Here is a 20,074-nt window from a genome sequence, read left to right on the forward strand (position 1 = left end):
AGCTACTTGCCTGAGAGGTAGCAGCTCCGGTCACGAAAACTGACAACAGCCAGGAGAGCAGTGTGTTGATCACATGCCCCTCTGTATCCACATCCTGTGATGCTTGGCTGGGAAAAACACAGTGGTTCGTCGATACTGTTGGGCCTTTTGATGCCTATTCGGTTGGAGACAGAGAGAGAGAGAGAGAGAGAGAGAGAGAGAGAGAGAGAGAAGTGTTGATGTTCTAATGATCCACCTACAAGGCGCTGATGGGGAAAAAGGAAAAATCGTCTAAGTATGACTAATAGTAGTAAACCTTGTAACTTAGGTTGAGATGCATAGTGTAAGCCGCTTTCGACAGTCCATTAAGAGGTAATCCAAATGGCGAAACTGCTGATTTTGTGCTCACTGATCGCGGGTAAAAACGACGCAGGTACCTATCATCTGTAAGCAAATAGCCCCAAATGTCGTATGTACAAGGCTTCAAACAACAAGAAAGGTAGGGTTACAGGGCAGAGGAGAGTTCCAGACTGAGAAGAGTTTCACATAGGAGCCTTAGATTATCAACAGCCTCCAGCAGGTACTACGTGAGTGAGCATTATACTCAGTTAAGCTTTTACACCAAGAAGGACTTGCAAAGCTTGCCTGTATGTACCTCTGGACGATGGTTCTAGGTTTCCATCATACCTTTGTCTACAGGTTGAATGTCACTTTCATTGTAATGAGTACTTGAACCTAAAGGTTCGATCAGAGTAATAGAATCTGATTCAAAAAATGATTCAAATGGCTCTGAGCACTATACAACTTAACTTGTGAGATCATCAGTCGCCTAGAACTTAGAACTAATTAAACCTAACTAACCTAAGGACATCACACACATCCCTGCCCGAGGCAGGATTCGAACCTGCAACCGTAGCGGTCGCTCGGTTCCAGACTGTAGCGCCTAGAACAGCACAGCCACTCCGGCCGGCTAGAATCTGGTGTTTTACAATTACTGAAGCTATAAACTAGTGTCTGTTCTCTTCTGCATGTTCATTGTAAACACATGAAGAAACAATAAAACACAGACCAGTAAGCCAACCTAGAGTCTCATTTCCTTTTCATCCAATTCATTCTATACTGTTTCCAACCATAGAGACCTGAAAAATCTCAGCTTGACCCCATCGCCGTTTACCTCTCATATGTAGCCACTTATGTACCAAGAAACAGATGACCTAAAATTCCCAGCTCCTCTGATCTCAGCGTGAGCTTCTAAGTAAGATGTGGAATCCAGAGTTCGGTACCTGACTGGGTACCATTACTAAGAATTAAGGTGCCTTACAGTACAAAAAATAGGATTTTTTGTTAACGAACAAACCTCGTCTTAAGTAGAATCAGCTTGAGCTTGTAGTATCACAAGGATGTAAATTAAGGACGATTAAGTTATAAGATATACTTAAGGTGAACCAGTTTCCATAGACATACTACTTATTGGTAGATTCATACTCTGCAAACCAGTGAGAAGTCCATGGCTGAGGGTACCTCCCACTATACCAACAATTAGAAATTCTTCCTGTTCTATTCGCGTAGGGAGCGAAGGAAAAATGGCTAGGTATTGAAATGCTTCTGTGTGCGCTATAATCAATCTGATTTTGGGCGTCATGATTACTATGGAAGTGATACTTGTGGGTGGGGGGTGGAGGGGGTGGGGGGGCTGTAGTACATTTCTGGAGTCATCATTTAAAACCGGTTCTTGACACTTTTAACCCCCATAATATTACGGACCCATATGGCCTGTCAAGAAATCTGCCATCTGTAGTTTTCCGAGGCGTGCTCTCTCTGTCGTTTAGCCCGAATCTCGTGGTCGTGCGGTAGCGTTCTCGCTTCCCACGCCCGGGTTCCCGGGTTTGATTCCCAGTGGGGTCAGGGATTTTCTCTGCCTCGTGATGGCTGGGTGTTGTGTGATGTCCTTAGGTTAGTTAGGTTTGAGTAGTTCTAAGTTCTGGGGACTGATGACCATAGATGTTAATCCCATAGCTCTCAGAGCCATTTGAACCATTTTTTTTTCTGTCGTTTATATTCGTTCATGTGTGTGTTCTTCCAAAGTTGACATCACATTAGGGTCACCCCACATTTACGCTTTTTCAGCTTTCACAAAATCTCAGGAACTGTCCGTGGTATATAAATCTAAATCGTATTCGCTGATTACGAAATTTAAACTTGTTTTAACAATTTTTAACTTATTGCTATTATTATCGTAACTTCCAGTAATAAGGTTAACTTTATACCAGGTAGGGTATCTTTGTTCCAGTAACGGTTCTACTTTTGTTTCAAATGGCTATTTTCATTATTTTGTACCAAAAGTAACAGATTATTACCCGGTAGTTAGTATTTCAGTTGTATTTCCCTCTGCCTTACAAGGTCTTACTCTTGTAATTGGTCATTATTGCATTGGCTGTGGAAAAAGCGAGGCCTGCGGTCGCTCAGCAGCAAACCACTCGTAACTGGGTGTGTACGTACAATCGAGAACTGCACCTTCTGCTAGAATCCGCTTTACAGAGTCTAACTGTTTTTAGTCCTACAATGATCGGAAGTCCATAAGCCGACTTACAATTTGGGGTACAATAAAATGAAAAGCATGCCAAAATAATTATCAGTTGCATAACGCACCTCATCTTATATGAAATGAGGACTGTTAAGCAGAAGAAACTAACAAGCCGTTCTACCGTTTACATCGAGTATTGATCTTAAATTTTGTTGTAGTACTGTTGAACAGTAAGAGATCATAATGGAAAATTTCAGTAGAAGATGCAATTCTCGATAGTACATACACGTGCAGCTGCAATTTAACAGATTTAGTAACGCATTTTTTCTGCTGAAGTGAGCGTGCGACAGAGTTCAGGTCCACATTCGTGAGTTACACGCCACTGCTTGTCTTTGTCGTAGGTCTCGTGAAATAACACCTGACGACAATGATTTGATTTGAACAATGCCAGGTCGATTGCAAAGTAAACTTGCAATACTGGAATAACACTGTTGGTTTCTATTTCTTATTAACACCTAATTTCCTTCCGGCAAGATCTAAATTTACCAGAGCACTAGTCATTAGAAAATTATTGTTTTCCAGACTGGTCTAAAGTTAATGGGTGTAGCTTTGCACTAGTATTAAAATCAAAATTTTACTCGAATAGCGGAAAATTAGTATACATTTTCACTTTTCCAAGCACTCCGTACCTATAGACGTAAAATGTTATTTAATTATCTAATTAGAAACAATATATGGGAATGCAGTGCTGTGACACATTACCAGATTTCCACATTATGCCCCCAGTGATTAAGTAAGTTTAACACCGGTAAATGAATTTAGTACGCAACAAACTGTGCAAAATACTCTTTTACCTCAACTTCGTTTCATCTGCATCGATTCTCGTTGACAGTTTATTTCCTGTTTTTGGCTTAGAGGTAATTAATAAAATAAATGATCTTCGCTATGCAGGGTTAAATCTGACTTTGGCACAGAAAGGGGTAAATTATGCTGCCACAAAAGTCTTTGGGCACCTACCAAACAGCATCAAAAGCCTGACAGATAGCCAACTAACATTTAAAAATAAATTAAAAGAATTTCTAGATGACAACTCCTTCTACTCATTGGCTGAATTTTTAGATATAAACTAAGTAAAAAAAAAATAAAAAAAAACTTAATCATTAGTGTCATGCAATATTTTGTGTAATGTAATTTCTTGTACAGACATCTTTTATTAACCTGATACGTTCCACATCATTACGAAGTGTCGTATTCATGATCTATGGAACAAGTATTAATCTAATCTAATCTAATCTAAAATAAATAAATTTAATTGCTGTAATAATAGCAATAAGTTAAAAATTGTTAAAACAAGTTTAAATTTCGTAATCAGCCAATACGATTTAGATTTATACACCACGAACAGTTCCTGAGATTTTGTGAAAGCTGAAAAAGCATAAATGTGGGGCGACCCTAATGTGATGTCAGCTTTGGAAGAACACACACATGAACGAAGATAAACGACGGAGACAGCACTCCCGGAAAAGTACAGACTACAGACTTCTTGACGGTCTAACTGGGCCTTAATTTTACAGGGGTTAAAAGTGTCAAGAACCAAATGTGTCTGTTGTGCTGCGTAATTTATTTTGTTTCTAGTATTTTCAAGATGAGGAAAAATGTTACACCGGTTGACTGTACATCGATATATTGCACCGATATGAACATCGATTATTAATGTCAATAAGACGCGGTGTGCACAGCGTAGCCGACGAAGCTAATTGTCAAAACATTGAAAAGTACAAGATTTGAAATTTAGCTTGTATTTGTGTTATCAATTTCGCAACGTTGATTGTTAGGAATTATTTAATTGTTAATGTTATTTGAAGATGTCTACCGCCGCAAATGTATTTACTTCTAAGCCAAAAACAGGAAATAAACTGTCAACGAGAATTGATGCAGATGGAAATGAAGTTGAGGTAAAAGAGAATTTTGCACAGTTTGCATTAATTAAATTAATTAACCGGTGGTGAACTTATTTAATGACGGGGGCACATAATGTGGAAATCTGGTACCATGTCACAGCACTACATTCTCATAGCCTACATTGTTTCTAATTAGATTACATTCAACATTCATATCACTATGGACTTTGTGATTTGTGTAACACATTTGATTCGAATTACGTGCTTCTGTGTAAGACCTTGTGAATATTGAAGCTGTTGAAACGACACAACATTAATCTTTATCTAAATTTAACTTCACTTTCATATCGGTACCCAACATTCCTAATTCCATTTGGGCCTAACTTCAAAAGTGAAGAGACCAGTAAAATACTCCTTATGCAATTTCAGTTGTTGGTAATGAGATTGGAACAATGGATAAGAAAAAGCATTGTGCAGGTTTTAATCATTCACAGAACTACTTCCAGAATTCTGCATGAATAATATCACATAAAATTTTTTAACAAGTGTGGTAGAATATTGGGTTTATGTTTTGCTGAAAAGTTGGTTGCACTGCCACATCTCAGAGTTGAAAATTTCATGGAAAAAAAAAAAAAAAATACTGAACATCATTAAGGATTACAAATGTGTCTGGAGAGGTGACATGGCTTGACTCCTGCAGTTTTTTCCTGCATCTCTTAGAATATGTTGCACTGCATATGGTGTATCAAAAGCCATTATATGCTTCCAACATGTTCCACACCCACGAGAATCGTCTCATTTTTTGGGTCTATGGAAAAAAAACTGAATCTAATCTAATCTAGTGAGGGAATTAGCCTGGCGGCATGCAGTGCCTACTGAACCAACTCAATATCCAGCCTGTGCACCGAGCCTGGCAAACCACCACTCTCAACGAGGCAGCATCTTCTCATGGCAAGACATGCTTTGCAGGTCTTATTTTTCACAATCATTACTTTCATTAGATTCAATACTTCAGTAACCCATCTTTTGAGTGGTGTTTAAACTCTGGCAGCAAACAACAAAACCACTAACAACAAAATCTGGACATGAAAATGCCATGTTCATTGAAAGTGGCGGATGTAAGATTATGAATTGACAGGTCTTTATCACAGCTAATAAAAAGTCTAAATTATCTGCATACAGTGCTGGCAAACCTCTAGTGAACTATGGCAAAAATATTTTGGTTTTTGTGTTATTAAAAAACAAGTATCCATCCATTTTGATAGGTAATTGTAACTGACATGTCATAACTAATACTGTAAAATATCGTCTTAAACATTTCATTATGATGTAGAGACATTATTTCTCAAAATCTATGTTGAATGTGGTTCCTCTGCATCAAATGTTCAGTCAGAGAGAGAGAGAGAGAGAGAGAGAGAGAGAGAGAGAGAGAGAGTTTTCACATTATGTGGCGATAGATTTTAAGGGAATATTATGACACATTTATTCAGGGTGGTTCTTGCTACTTACTACAGTTGACAGGCCTGTATACTGCTGGCCTGCCTTAAAGGCCTATTTTATTTCAAATAGTGAAGATGATTGATTGAGATTGATTTGGCAGGTTATGACACTACATGGGGAACATGATGTTGAAGAAACTGAACATTGTCTTCCCGAATGCTATCTAAGATTTCTGTAGCATGGTTTGCTCTTAATTGAAACTCCTGTTAGAGAACTGGAAAACAGTGCAGTTACTTTTGAATTTGACAGAATAATAAGAGATCTTGAGAGCAAACCAGAGAGCCGGAAACAAGATAAATTCTTAGGAAATAACATTCATAAAGTCCTGGAAGAAGGATGCCTACCAAAAGCAGAGAGGTTGAATTTTTAAAATCATGCGCAATCTTTCTTGTCACAATGGATTGATTATTTGTTCCAAAACTATAACTTTTCCTAGAACAATGCATTCAATCAGCTTACAAGTTTTTTACTTAAATAACAAGTAGATTTTCATCTGCAGTGACTGTATGTTTTAAAAGTTAGCAACAAATTAAATCTTAATCTGGGTGAAGATCAGTTTTACAATGAATACTGTGATTTCAGGAATGCTCATGCTGGACTTGAAAGTATTTAAGCAAAAGTTCATATTTCGGTAGGTTTCTTTAAGAGTTGAGCGTTTGTATGAGTCAACCAATAGTCTTTAAGCAGCAGACCACAACTGGCATCTCCCATTCACAGGTGCTTAGGCTTATATCATACATATATTTTAAGCTCCTAACAATAGTAGTACACCGAGTGAGGTGGTGCAGTGGTTAACACGCTGGACTCGTATTCAGGAGGACAACGGTTTAAATCTGCATCTGATCATCTATATTTAGGTTTCATGCGATTTCCGTAAATTGCTTCAAGTAAAAGCGGGATAGTTTCTTTGAAAGGGCACTGCCAATTTTCTTCCCCATCCTTCCATAATCCGAGCTTATGCTCCAACTCTAATGACCTTGTTGTAGCACCACTTTTCAAAAGCTTCTATTCTCTTCTTGTCTAAACCATTTATCATCCATGTTTCCATGATATACATGGGTACACTCCATACAAATATTTACAGGAAAGACTTACTGACACTTAGACCTATATTCAGTGTTAACAAGGTTTTCATCTATAGAAGCACTTTTCTTACATTGACCATCTACCTTTCCGATCCTCTTTACTGTGGCCATCATCAGTTATTCTGCTGCCCAAATAACAAAACGTGTCTATTATTTATAGCATCTTGTTTCCTAAGCATTGTTTCCCTCAGTATCACCTGATTTAATTCGACTACATTCCATTATCCTTGTATTGCTTTTGTTGATGTCCACCTTATATCCTCTATTCAAGGCACTGTGTATTCCATTCAACTACTCCCCCAAATCTTTTGCTGCCCATGACAGAATTACAATGTCATTGGCAAACCTCAAAGTTTTATTTCTTCTCTCTGAACTTTAATTCTCACTCCAAATTTCTCTCTTGTTTCCTTTCCTGCTTGTTCAGTGTAGAGCTTGAATACCACTGCCAATAGGCTACAACCATGTATCACTTCCTTCTTTGCACCTCCTTCCCTTTAATGCTCATCAACTCTTATATCTGCTGTCCAGTTGCTGTACAAGCTGTAAATAACCTTTTGTTCCCTGTATTTTACCCATAGCTGCTACCTTAAGGATTTCAAAGAGAGTATTCCGGTCAGCACTGTCAAAAGCCTTCACTGAGTCTACAAATGCTATAAACGTAGGTTTGCCTTTTCATAGCCTATCTTCTAAGAAAAGTCATATGGTCAGTATTTCCTTGCATGTTCCTGCATTTCTCTACACTCCAGACCGATCTTCCCCAAGGTTTTCTACTATCAGTTTTTCCATTGTTCTGTAAAGAATTCGCATTAGTATTTTGCAACCATGACTTATTAAACCGATAGCTTGGTAATATTTACTCCTCTCAGCACCTGCTTTCTTTAGATTTGGAGTTATTATGTGAACTCTGAGGGAAATTCGCCTGTCCCATGCATCCTGCACACCAGGGGGAAGAGTGTTTTTATGGATAGCTCTCGAAAGACTCAGTAGTTCTGAAGGAATGTCATCTACTCCTGGAAGCTTGTTTTGACTTAACACCTTTCATTGCTGTGTCAGATTTGTCTGGCAGTATCATATCTTCTTTCTCATCTTAATCTGTGTTCTCTTCCATTTTCATAATACTGTCTTCAAGTTCATCTCCCTTGCATGGAGACTCTGTATACTCCTTCTACCTTTCAGCTATCCCTTCTTTGCTTAGGATTGGTTGACCATCTGAGCTCTTGATATTCATACATCTGCTTCTATTGTCCCCAAATGCCTCTTTAATTTTCCTGTAGGCAGTAACACTCTTTGGCCTAGTGAAATATGCTTCTAGACATAATTCCTTACATTTTTGCTCTTGTCATTCCTGCTTTTCTTCTCATTTTGTAGAAGTTTGTATTCTTTTTTGTCTGCTTCATTTGCTGCATTTTTGTATTTTCTCCTTTCATAGATTAAATTCAATATCTCATGTGTTATCCAAGGTTTTGATTAGGGTTTTTCTTTTTACCTATTTGATCCTCTGCTGTCTTCACTATCTCATCTCTCAGAGCTACACATTTGTCTCCTTCTGTATTTCTTTCTCCTGTTCTAGTGAGTCATTACCTAATACTCCCTCCGAAACTCTCAACAATGTCTGGTTCATTCAACCTATCCAGGTCCTATCTCCCAAATTACCTACATTTTTGCAGATTTTTTATTTTTAATCTAAAGTCCAAAACCAATAAATTGTGGTCACAGTCCACATCTGACCCTGGAAATACCTTACAGTTTATAATCTGCTTCTGAAATCTCTGTCTTACCATTACATAATCAGTCTGAATCCTTCTGCTGGCTCCAGGTCTCTTTCACATGTAGAACCTTCTTTCGTGATTCTTAAACCAAGTGTTAGTGATGATTGAATTGTGCTCCATGCAAAATTCTACCAGGCAGCTTCCTCTTTCAATTCTTTTCCCCCAGCCCACGTTATCTTACAGTTTTTCCTTCTCTTCCTTTTCCTTATCGAATTCTGATCCCCCATCACAAATACATTTTTTCCTGTTTTCTTATTCATTACTAAACCTAATCTTGTAGTGTCCCTATTTGATTTTGTGTTATAACCCTGTATTCGTCTGACCAGAAGTCCTGTTCCTCCTGCCACTGAAGTTCACTAATCCCCACTATATCTAACTTCAATGTATCAGTTTCCCTTTTTAAATATTTTAATATATGTGTCTGGTTAAGTGATCTTTACACTCCAATCCTAGAACACCAATTTTTTTTCTTCTTATGACATTCTCCTGAGTAGTCACCACCTGAAGATTAAAATGAGGGACTGTTTTACCCCTGGAGGTTGCCATCATCATTTAACCATATAGCAGAGCTGCATATACTTGAGAAAAATTATGGCTGGAGTTGCCCCTTGCTTTCAGCTGTTCACAGTTTCAACAGAAACACATTTGTTGTGGCTGCACCTTCAGTACAGCTATCTGTATTGCAGAGGCACGCAAGCCACCACATTAATGGTATGATCCATGGTTCATGGAGGGTGGATTTTCGTGTTAATACAATACTGAAACAAAATTTTGATATGCCGAGAAATTATAGGTGCAACAACTTGGTTATGAACAGCATATTGACCACATTATCATAGCCACCATATATACAAAGTCAGCATCCATGACAGTAGTACCAGTTTATATATCATCTAGCTCAGTAGATGATAGAGAGGTTGAAAGAAAATATTCATGAGGTAAAAGAAATTATTCAGATAGCTGAAGGGGAGGAAATTGTGATGGATACTAGAGTCTGAGAAAAATAGTAGAACATGGGCTAGGGGAAAGGAGTAAAAGAAGAAGCTGCCTGGTAGAATTATGCACAGAACATAATTTAATACTTGCTAACAATTTATTTAAGAATCGTGAAAGAATGCTGTGTATGCGAAAGAGACCTGGAGACAATGAAAAGTTTCAGATAGATTACTTTTTTTTTGCTCATGTCAGAATTGTGCTAAATATATAGAATTAAATGTAAAATTGTTCACATAAAATCATAGTTATATGTACATGGATTATAAAAAATAAATTAACAAGACAAAGCAGTTGACCAAATCTACATTCAGATAACATTTCTCCAAACCTGAACCACACCTAGGGCATTGTCATTGGCAAGTTGTAAATCTTGTTCTGAGATTGAAAATGAACAGAGGCACAATGGATGACTGTTCTTGGCCACATTTGCAGTTCCCATCCCCAGATATGAAGCTCCATGATTAAAAGATGACTTAGCCCTGCCAACACTAGTTCTTATTTGCTTAAGGGACCTCCAAACACCCCAGTCCTCATTGTAACCAGATTGAAGATGTTCACACAGTTCCATCCACTCATGATGTTTGGAGCTCCACAATCAAGTCTTGCCTGATCTTGAGGTACTTCCAAAGACCTTGATGTCTAGAAGAAACTTATGATTGATTTCAGCCCATGCTGAGTGTGTTGTTGGCCAAATAGTGGTTGAGCTTCAATGACCTCAGCCGTCAGTTGTTCTTGATCAGCAGTGACGATTTGAAAAATACTTGGAAATGCAATAACTTTTCAACAGGTGTGGGTTTTAAGTATCCAGTGACCAAACTGCAAGCTTTGTTCAAGGCAGTGCCCACAGTCTTGGCATGGGTAGATCTTTGCCACACAGGGTATACATATTCTGCAGCAGAGAATCAGTGTTGTGGTCCTGATAGTAAGACAGAGATTTTGAACTGCGAAACATTTCCAGTGGCAGATGGGGACAGTGATTTAAAACTGAAGAAATAGTGGAAATGTAGGAAATGAAGGAGATGGCACCTTGATAAACTGAAAGAGTCAGAGGTTGTTGAGACAATCAAAGAAAGCATTAGGCAACAGTTTACTGAAATAGTGCTAAGGGGTAGAATAGATGACAAATGGGTAGCTTTGTGAGATGAAATAGTGCAGGCAGCAGATGGTCAAATAGGCAAAGTCCACTAGGAATCCTTGGATAACACACAATATATTGAATCTAATTGACAGAAGGAAAAGCTACAAAAATATAGGAAATGATGCATGCAAATGGGAATACAGACATCAAAAAAATTAGATTGTCAAAAAGTACAAAGTGGCAAAGCAGAAATGACTATAAGAGAAATGCAAATCTGTAACAGCATGTATGACTCTGGGAAAGATAGATACCACTCAGAGACCACAACAACAAAAGTGCTGTTTTATCTCTCAGGCAATTGACTGAGAAAATTAATGGTTCCAGCATTGAGTCAATAGTCCAGCACATAGTTTTAATCTGTCAGAAAGTTTCAAACTGTCTGCAGGAAAGTGAAATTTCATCCATACATTCAAATTCAGCATGTAAACTGGTGACTACTCAATAGAGCACCCTTAAATAATAATAATAATCATCATCATCTATCTCCTGGTTGATTCCTATTGTGTAGGGATGAAACATTTTTAAAAAATCAGTAAAATGATAGTTCCATGGTAGACTATGTGTCAGCAGTTCTGGTATGAGTTGTATGATCTGCACACCTTAAAATTACTTTAAACTGTAAGTCTGATATCAGGTACAAGTATGTACTCATAATCTTTTGTGCATTGTGGTATGAAGTACACTTCAATTACATGGTTGCTTCTTGGTGACAGTGTCACAAAGTTTAATATATAAAGTGACAGAACATTTTAACTGATTAAATTATGAATCTGTCACTTTATATGACATATTTGATTCCAAAATACCTTCTTTTTTATTGAAAAGGGTAACAGGGCTCAGGTGTAGCAGATGAGGAAGAAAGTGATGAAAAATATTGCTGTGTGAAAGTTGATATTAAAGAGTTACAGAGGACACTTAAAAAAACCTGAAAATAGATATGCCACTGGCTCATATAATATGCCATTAGAAGAGCTCAAAAATGTTAACTTGTTATGATGGAATGCTCAGTTAATGAAATATGTCCAGCTGGAGCATGCTACCTACACTGGTGTCCAAAATTAAAGCAACAAATAGAAATTTTGCAAAGTTGCATTTATTTTGCCACAAAACAATATAAACAAGTGATAGTAAAGTAGAAACAATTTATGGAGTACAGAACATATTCAACTGCAACATGCATAATGATAGACAAAAATGTTCTCAATTTTTTTCTAAATTAACGGATTTAGACACACAACTGGTTAATGTTTTCAGTACCGGGTGTGACCACTCTGGCACCAGTACAGGCCTGACAGTGATGCTGCATGCTGTAAATGATGTTATCAATCTCATGTTGAGGTAATAACGCCCATTCTTCCTGCAGAGACGCTCGCAAGTCTTGGAGAGATGTTGGTGGATGCTAAAGTGATGCAAGCTGTGTCCCTACTGCATACCAGATTTGCTCTATGGGATTCAAATCATGAGCAAGCATGCCACACCATGTGTGCAAATTCTTCCGTTTCCAAGAAAATATCAACCACACATGCTCTTTGAAGTCTAACATTATCATCCATCAGTACAAAGCCTGGGCCCACGACACCTCACAACCACCCCACATGAGGTCCCAAGATCACATCACGGTACCTGACAGCAGTTAAACCTTGCCAATCCAACTGTAGAAGTTCATGAAGAAGTAATCTTGATCTTGGAGCTCTTTTGTCTGTGTTTGCTTTGACAATAACATATGCTTTTGAGTGGGGTCCGCCTTTAGCAAATCACTATAGATACTGATAGACATGACAGTGACAACTCAAAACACTTAACTTGGCAATAAAAAAGATGAAGAAAAAAGAAACCTTGCAGGTGACAAACTGTAAAGAAAAACAGACACTATAAAAACGTAATACAGCAGGAAAATGACACCATGTGGTAAATAGCCATAACAATAAGAAAACCCACAGAAGATACTGCAACTGCAGTGATACATGGCTGGGACAAAAGCAAATTAGTGTTTTGCTAAAGGCGTACCCCACTCAATAACATATGTTATCATGAAGAAGTGTACGAGTGGTCAACATAGACCCAGCTCACACTATTAGGCACCCTTCTTGGTATTGGTTTCGTTCCACAATGTTTGGGTTTGAAAGCCACGCAGGATTAGCCGAGCGGTCTAAAGCGCTGCAGTCATGGACTCTGCAGTTGGTCCCGGCGGAGGTTCAAGTCCTCCGTGTGTGTGTGTGTGTGTGTGTGTGTGTGTGTGTGTGTGTGTGTGTGAGCGGTCTAAAGCGCTGCAGTCATGGACTGTGCAGTTGGTCCCGGCGGAGGTTCAAGTCCTCCGTGTGTGTGTGTGTGTGTGTGTGTGTGTGTGTGTGTGTGTGTGTGTGTGTGTGTGTGTGTGTGTGTGTGTCCATAGGATAATTTAGGTTAATTAGTGTGTAAGCTTAGGGACTGATGACCTTAGCAGTTAAGTCCCATAAGATTTCACACTCATTTGAACATTTTTTTTGGGTGGTTTGAAATCATGTTCCGTATTCCCTCCATAGGTGAATCAGTCGAGACTCGCACTACAGATCAAATCAGGACTCATCTGTGGAAAGAACATTGGCCCACTGTTTGACTGGCCAGGTGGCGTGTTGACAGTTCCACTCTAGACATTCCCTTCTGTGAAAATGGATCAGAGGTACACATACAGCAAGTCTCAAACAATACAGGCAATTCCACAGAAGCCTTCTATATGCCGTTTTACTCAATACAACAAGTCCAATGGATGCTGGGAGGTCAGATGCCAGCTGCCTTGCAGTACTAAAGCAGTGCCAACGTCCCCTTACTGTGAAATAACGGTGCGCTCTTTCTCTTGTCACACGTGGTTGGCCCTGCTCTTTTCTTCAGAATACAGTTCTGGTCTGTATGAACTGTTGCCACATCCCAAGAACAACAGAACAATTCATGTTAAGCCTTAGGGCCACATCAGTTTGTGACTGTCCTGCTTCTATTCTTCCTATATCTGTCCACTGCAGAGTGTCTGGTAGGCATCTTCACTGTCTGATACAGCACCATCTATGACTGTGTACACATACAGCACCATCTACAATTGTGTACACAAAGATTGTGAGTTTGGACTAGCCGGCAGGCACTACGCACTTGATAGGTACCCTGACTTCGTCTTGTGTGCAGAACACAATTGTGCAGGCACGTTTGTAAACAGTTTGTATGATTACATCATGAAGTAGACATAGGACAGGCAAATAGTGGTTTGTTGCTTTAATTTTGGACACCAGTATATTTTAAATACATTCTTTTATGTCTTGATGACATTTGGTAGCTGTTGGCTTGCTTAATTATTTCAGTAGTCTCTCTTACTTTCACTGGTGCAAATGTGGCTTCTGAACAGGCACAAATTGGGCTTCTACTTGAAAGTGGAGAAAATGGAAGAAGTACTTAGGTGCCAAAAGCATCTTTGTGTACTATACATACAGTGGTGTGCCACAGACATCTGACGGGGAAGTGTCATTGTTTCCAGCCGCCTCCATGTTAAGGAAATGATGCCATGGACACAGTGGTGGTGTGGCTGCAAAAGGTTTACCACCTTACTTCATTTGTTAAGATGGAGGTGGCTTAGAACAGTATCTTGTCTCTACCACATCACTGCCATATGCCCATGCTGTGCCACTTCTGTGTGTATTGGATCTTGCAGACAGCTTGAATTTGACAGCATAGCAGCAGAACCAGACCACAGTGGAGTGAGGTGATGATCTCTTTACCATTGTCAAAACAACCAAATAGAAAATATATGGGTGCAAATGAAAGGAAATGTCCAAATAATGTACATTCTGAATTGAATATGTGCAGAATTTATATGAGGAAGTCATTGACAATGTTACAAAGGGCATTCAAAAAGTTTTGCACATTCGTCTTTAATGTTTTTATTTTTTGCAGGAGGAGAATGAAATTTTTTTTGAACATATGTGGAACATTTAGCTATACATTGAGCCTGCTCAATGTTGCGTCCATCAGCTGTGACACATGATGTAAATGCACTTTGGTAAAATTCTGGGGATTGACTTTTACATCATCACTTGACACAGGAAATAAGGTCTTTCTCGCTATCAAATGTTTTACCGCACAGGTGGTCCTTCAGATGACCAAAGTGGTAAAAATAAGACTGAGCCAAGTCCGGACTGTGGAGAGGATGAGGAATGATTTTCCAACCCATTTTCCTGATTTTCTCCTGTGTCATAAGGGCTGTAAGGGGTTTGGCATTGTCATGGTGTAGTCTGATGAGCTGACCCTGAAGCTGTGGTCTGTGGGTCTTGATGGCACATCACAGCTTGTCTAATGACAAACAGTAATGGTCTCGATTAATTTTGGAGCCAGGTTCCAAAAAGTCAATGAAACTGATCCCCGAAGAAGGAGGCCATCACCTTTTGGCCTGCTGTTCGTGAAAGTCTTGTCTTCTTCCGAGGGGAACACAGATGGCACCACTCCATGGATTGGGTTTAGCTTTCAGGTTCAGACAAAGCAATCATGTTTCATCCCGGGTAATGACACTGTCGAAGCACTGTTTCCACTCTTCAGTAAAGGTCTTCATGAGACTCTTGGACACATTCTTCCTCATTGTTTTCATTTCTTTTGTCAATAATCTAGGCGCCCAATGTGTGCAGATATTTCTATCCTCTAGTGACTGTAGCAGTGATACCGCACTACCCAATGACAAACGAGTCATTTCAGCAAGCTGTCGTGTTGTCACACATCTGTCATTTTGGATGATTTAATCAATGGTCTCCTTATTTATATCACTCACTGCTGTTGATGGTTTAGCACAACATGGTTTGTCCAGTAGAGGGAAATCACCTTCTTTAAACCTCTGCAACCACCGCTGGATACTGCTGCGATCCACTGTGCGCTCCTCTTAAACAGGGAGCAACTTCCTGTGAATCAATGTGGAAGAGTCATTGCTGGTCTTGAAGAGGAACTCCAGCACTGACCGTTGTTGCAACTTGACATCTACTTCACTGTCCATTATGGCTCTCCTGTAAATAAAAGAAAATACTTTTATAGACCAACTTGTAGCTAAATGTTCCAAGTATGTTCACAAAAAATTTTATTCTCCTCCTGCAGAAAATAAAAAAAAGTAGGGATGACTGTGCAAAACTATTTGATTGCCCTTTGTACTAAGGGAGACTGGGAAAATGTGTATGCCATGTTGCAAATTTGAAAGATAATAAAGTCCTGAAAGAAAACATCCAAGGAAGCTGGCATTCCGTGAAAGTACTGTTGAATACTGAATTTTCAGTTGCTCTAGTTCTTTGGAAGGACAGTTAAGAAATAACAAATTACATGAACTTTCATGTTCCATGTTCCTTCTTTTGGCTGAGACTAGTGCACACAATAACCTGTTTCTACACTCTCTGTCTCTTTATTTCCAGTGATCCATCAGTATGTGATAGAACAGCTTCTGGGTGTATTTCACTGTGCTGGCATATTTATCCATTTTAATTTCAGGGAGCAGGTGGCCTGTATTTCCTGTGTTTTATAGAGCTTAAACTAATATGCATAAGTAATGAATGCTTAAATGTTCATGTAATCAAAATAGTACTATAATTTGATGGAGAAACAGTAATAGTGTATTTTGCTACAATAGATCTAGTAATTCACACTAAAATACATTAAACATGGTGATATAACTCACAATGTAAAAAAAAGTATGAGACGACACTTCCAGAATAAGTACATTTAATAATGTCATAGGACAATAGTTCACAATGGATACAGTGTATGGATTATGCACATGACAAGACAGGTACAGTACAGTTCTTGATAGTGTAGTAACTAGCATGATGAGTGAGAGCAGACTGAGGATGGTTGCTGTGCTGTGATTTCATATGTAGATGGTGGGTCTTAGGTGGCACAACCATCTTGCATGTTCACTTGGCCAAAGTGTCTCCACATGGAAGCCACAGTTCGCAAAAATAGTGAACACAGAATAACTGTAAAGTCGTATGGTGCCACTTGTGCAACGATGTCTGACGTCAGCTTGTGCTGACATCTCAGCAAATTGACGCATGCCCAGCTGATAACCCGGGCAGTGCTCTGAACCAGTTCAATATCTTTGAAAATATTGGATGGCCCCTCCAGTTTTACCAGCTCTCAGTTGGAGTGGATACAAGCGTACAGCCAGAAGTTCCCTGGCTGGTAGCACCGCCAGAGTCTTGGTGACTCCAAAGGTGGACTCCATGTCCACATTAGGACCTGGCACAGAAGAGAGCTGCAATGGTGGGGCAAGGCCGGTACCACAGTCTAATCTTCTTCTGACATCTGGTCCACCTTGAGTGGTCAGGGGGAGATGAGGCTATGACTGGGATCGGTGAATTGAGCAGAGAACCAGAGAGCAGGAACAGCTTGGGAGTATGAGGGGAGATAGCAGAGAGTCCGACAGAAGAGAAATGAAAGTTAGCATTGCTGTAATGTGTGTCTGCTAGAGGGCCTGGAGGCAGCAGCAGTGGCAGTGGTTGGGTCCCCTGACACAGATGGAGCTGATTTTGAGGGCATGTCACCATCCAGTTCCCCTGTGGCCAGAGTGAACATGCAGCATCCCCAGTGCTGCTGGATTCCACTTGCCTTGATGTCAGGAGCCCTGTGCTCACACATGGCTGCCCAACCAGAAGCATGAAGACAGTGTTGGGAATGGTCCAGGAGGCGCTGGCAGTTTGAGATACAGGAGCATGTGGGCCTGACAGTAGTTGTGCTGGAACTCAAAATAGTTTCAGCTGGAGGAACATCAGCCACATCTTTCTTCATCTGTGTATTAAAAGTTTGTATCAGTCTTTCAACTCACCATTTGATTGTGGACTCATCAAAAATCTGGAACCGAAACTATGGTCCATTGTTCAACACAAGCGTTAGAGGTGAAAATTCTGCTAAAAGCCGTTACCATAGCCTCTGCTCTTATGGTCCACCAGTTGACCACCTTCGGAAAGTTGGAGTACACATCAAGGACAATCAGCCAAGTGGTCCCAGGGAGGGACCCATGAACTCAGTGTGAACCCACTCCCTTGGGCGTGAGGGCATTGACTACAGTGAGAATGTTTGGTGGGGAGTGTCTTGGTGTTGTTCACACTGGTGATGGTTGTGTATAAGATATTTGACCTGCCTGTCCGTGCCTGACCAGTGCAAATGGTGCCAGGTGATCAGTTTAGTTTACGAGATACGCCAGTGATATTGGTGCAAGAGCCATGAGATTGTCAGGTGCAAAGGTTCCGGCATGACTATCTTGAGGAAGTTGGTGATCTGAAGTTAGTAGGTGAGTCCCGACCGGGTATGAAGTCTAGCCAGCCTTGTTGTATTTACCACTGAACCTCCTGTAAGATGATATCCTTGACCATGACCATGACCACATGGTCCACTCTGAAGGGAATAATATCCACCACCAGTTGAGCCTCTTTGTCCAACTGGAAGCACAAGATCTTGTCTTGGTTGAACTCTGGATCAGAGCTCATCAGGAGTCAGGACAGGGAGTCCATGTTGGCATGTTGAGCTATACTGCAGAAAGGAATGTTGTAATTGTATCTGCTGAGAAAGATTGCCAAGTGCTGGAGTAGATGGTAGTCCTCTCAGGTAGCTTTGCTGCAGTATGGAAGACGGAGATCATTGGCTTATGATCTGTAATGAGATGAAACTTTGTTCACTATAGGAATACATAAAATTTCTTCAGCGCAAAGAAGATTGTGAGAGCCCCTACTTTTATTTGTGAATATCTCTTATGCACAACACTGAGTGTCTTTGATGCAAATGGTATCTGATGTTCAGAACCGTCCACATCTACATTCATGCTCATAAATTAAGGATAATTGCAGAATATGGTGCCACACAACATGGCATTACACAAAACTGGCACTAACAGCATAGGCACATAGGAAACACATACGACACAGATCTGTAAGTCCACGGTATTGGTGATAAGTTGAGAAAACCGTCCTGAAACACATGTGCTACAAAACATCAGTTTCCTGTGCATTTACCCTGACATCAATATGGGATATGATTACCATGCACATGTACATAGCCCGCACAATGGGTTGGCATACTCAGGATCAGGTGGTCAAGCAGCTGCTGGGGTATAGCCTCCAATTGTTGCACCAGCGCCTGTCGGAGCTCCTGAAGTGTCATAGGGGTTTGCAGATGTGCAGCGATACATTGACCGAGAACATCCCAGACATGTTCGATGGGGTTTAGGTCTGGAGAACAGGCAGGCCACTCCATTCGCCTTGTATCTTCTGTTTCAAGGAACTCCTCCACGATGGCAGCTTTTTCAAGGTACTCCTCCAATCCCACCCCACGCCATCAAACCATGACCTCCATACAGTTCCCTTTCAAGGACGTTAAAGGGTTGATATCTGGTACCTGATTCATGACATATGAAAACGCGGCAAGAATCACTGTTCAGACTGTACCTGGACTCGTCCATGAACATAACCTGGGACCACTGTTCCAATGACCATGTACTATGTTCTTGACACCAGGCTTTATGGGCTCTCCTGCGACCAGGGGTCAGTGGAATGCACCTTGAAGGTCTCCGGGCGAATAAACCATGTCTGCTCAGTCATCTGTAGACTGTGAGTCTGGAGACGGCTTATGTGTGGGCCTAATACTATCGTTAGAGATGATATGTCCTAGGTATTCCGTTGATGGTTGAGAGAGAGAGAGAAATTTTGTAGGTTGAATTTGAGGCTTACAGAGTGGAAGTGTACAACAGCTGCTTCAAGTTTCCTAAGCATACTTATGCTGTGGCCCCCGTCAGCACAGTCATCTAGGTAATTTATGTAGCCCAGAACACGCAACAGCAGTTGCCTGAGGTACCTTCGAAAGATTGCTGGGGGCTAGCCACCCTGTAAACTAAGGATTTGAAAGGAAATAATTTTTGTTGTGTGTTGGCCACAAGGACTTTCTGTGATGCCTCATTCAGAAGTAGTTTAAGTAAGCTTCAGAAAGAGCGCCCTTTGAAAAATACTGGCCTCTCGTTAGTGCAGGAAAAATCTTGTCTGCCTTCAGAATGGATTATGCATCAATCTCCAATTGGGTATTGACAGTACCCTCAAAGTCTCCACATCCTCCCAGGGGGCTCGGTACTCTTTAGCAGGTTCGTGCTTGGTTAACACGGGGCCCCAGCCTTTGCAGCATCTTTTCCTTTCCATGCTGCATGTCTA

The 20,074-nt window shown here is 40.3% G+C and overlaps 1 protein-coding gene across 2 annotated transcripts in view; it reads left to right on the forward strand.

Annotated features, from left to right (window-relative positions):
- Positions 1-3,940: 3,940 nt before the first annotated feature.
- The window catches only part of LOC126365805 (coiled-coil domain-containing protein 93), an 83,309-nt gene continuing 67,175 nt past the window's right edge, over positions 3,941-20,074 (forward strand). Inside the window, exon 1 of one of the 2 annotated variants that reach the window (XM_050008387.1) lies at positions 3,941-4,458. In XM_050008387.1, coding sequence (XP_049864344.1) covers positions 4,369-4,458 — 90 coding nt within the window. In that variant the 5' untranslated portion in view covers positions 3,941-4,368. The remainder of the gene's footprint in view (positions 4,459-20,074) is intronic. The other variant, XM_050008388.1, reaches the window with a different exon arrangement.

The sequence above is a fragment of the Schistocerca gregaria genome, chromosome 4 (assembly GCF_023897955.1).
Source record: "Schistocerca gregaria isolate iqSchGreg1 chromosome 4, iqSchGreg1.2, whole genome shotgun sequence".
NCBI classification, from domain to species: domain Eukaryota; kingdom Metazoa; phylum Arthropoda; class Insecta; order Orthoptera; family Acrididae; genus Schistocerca; species Schistocerca gregaria.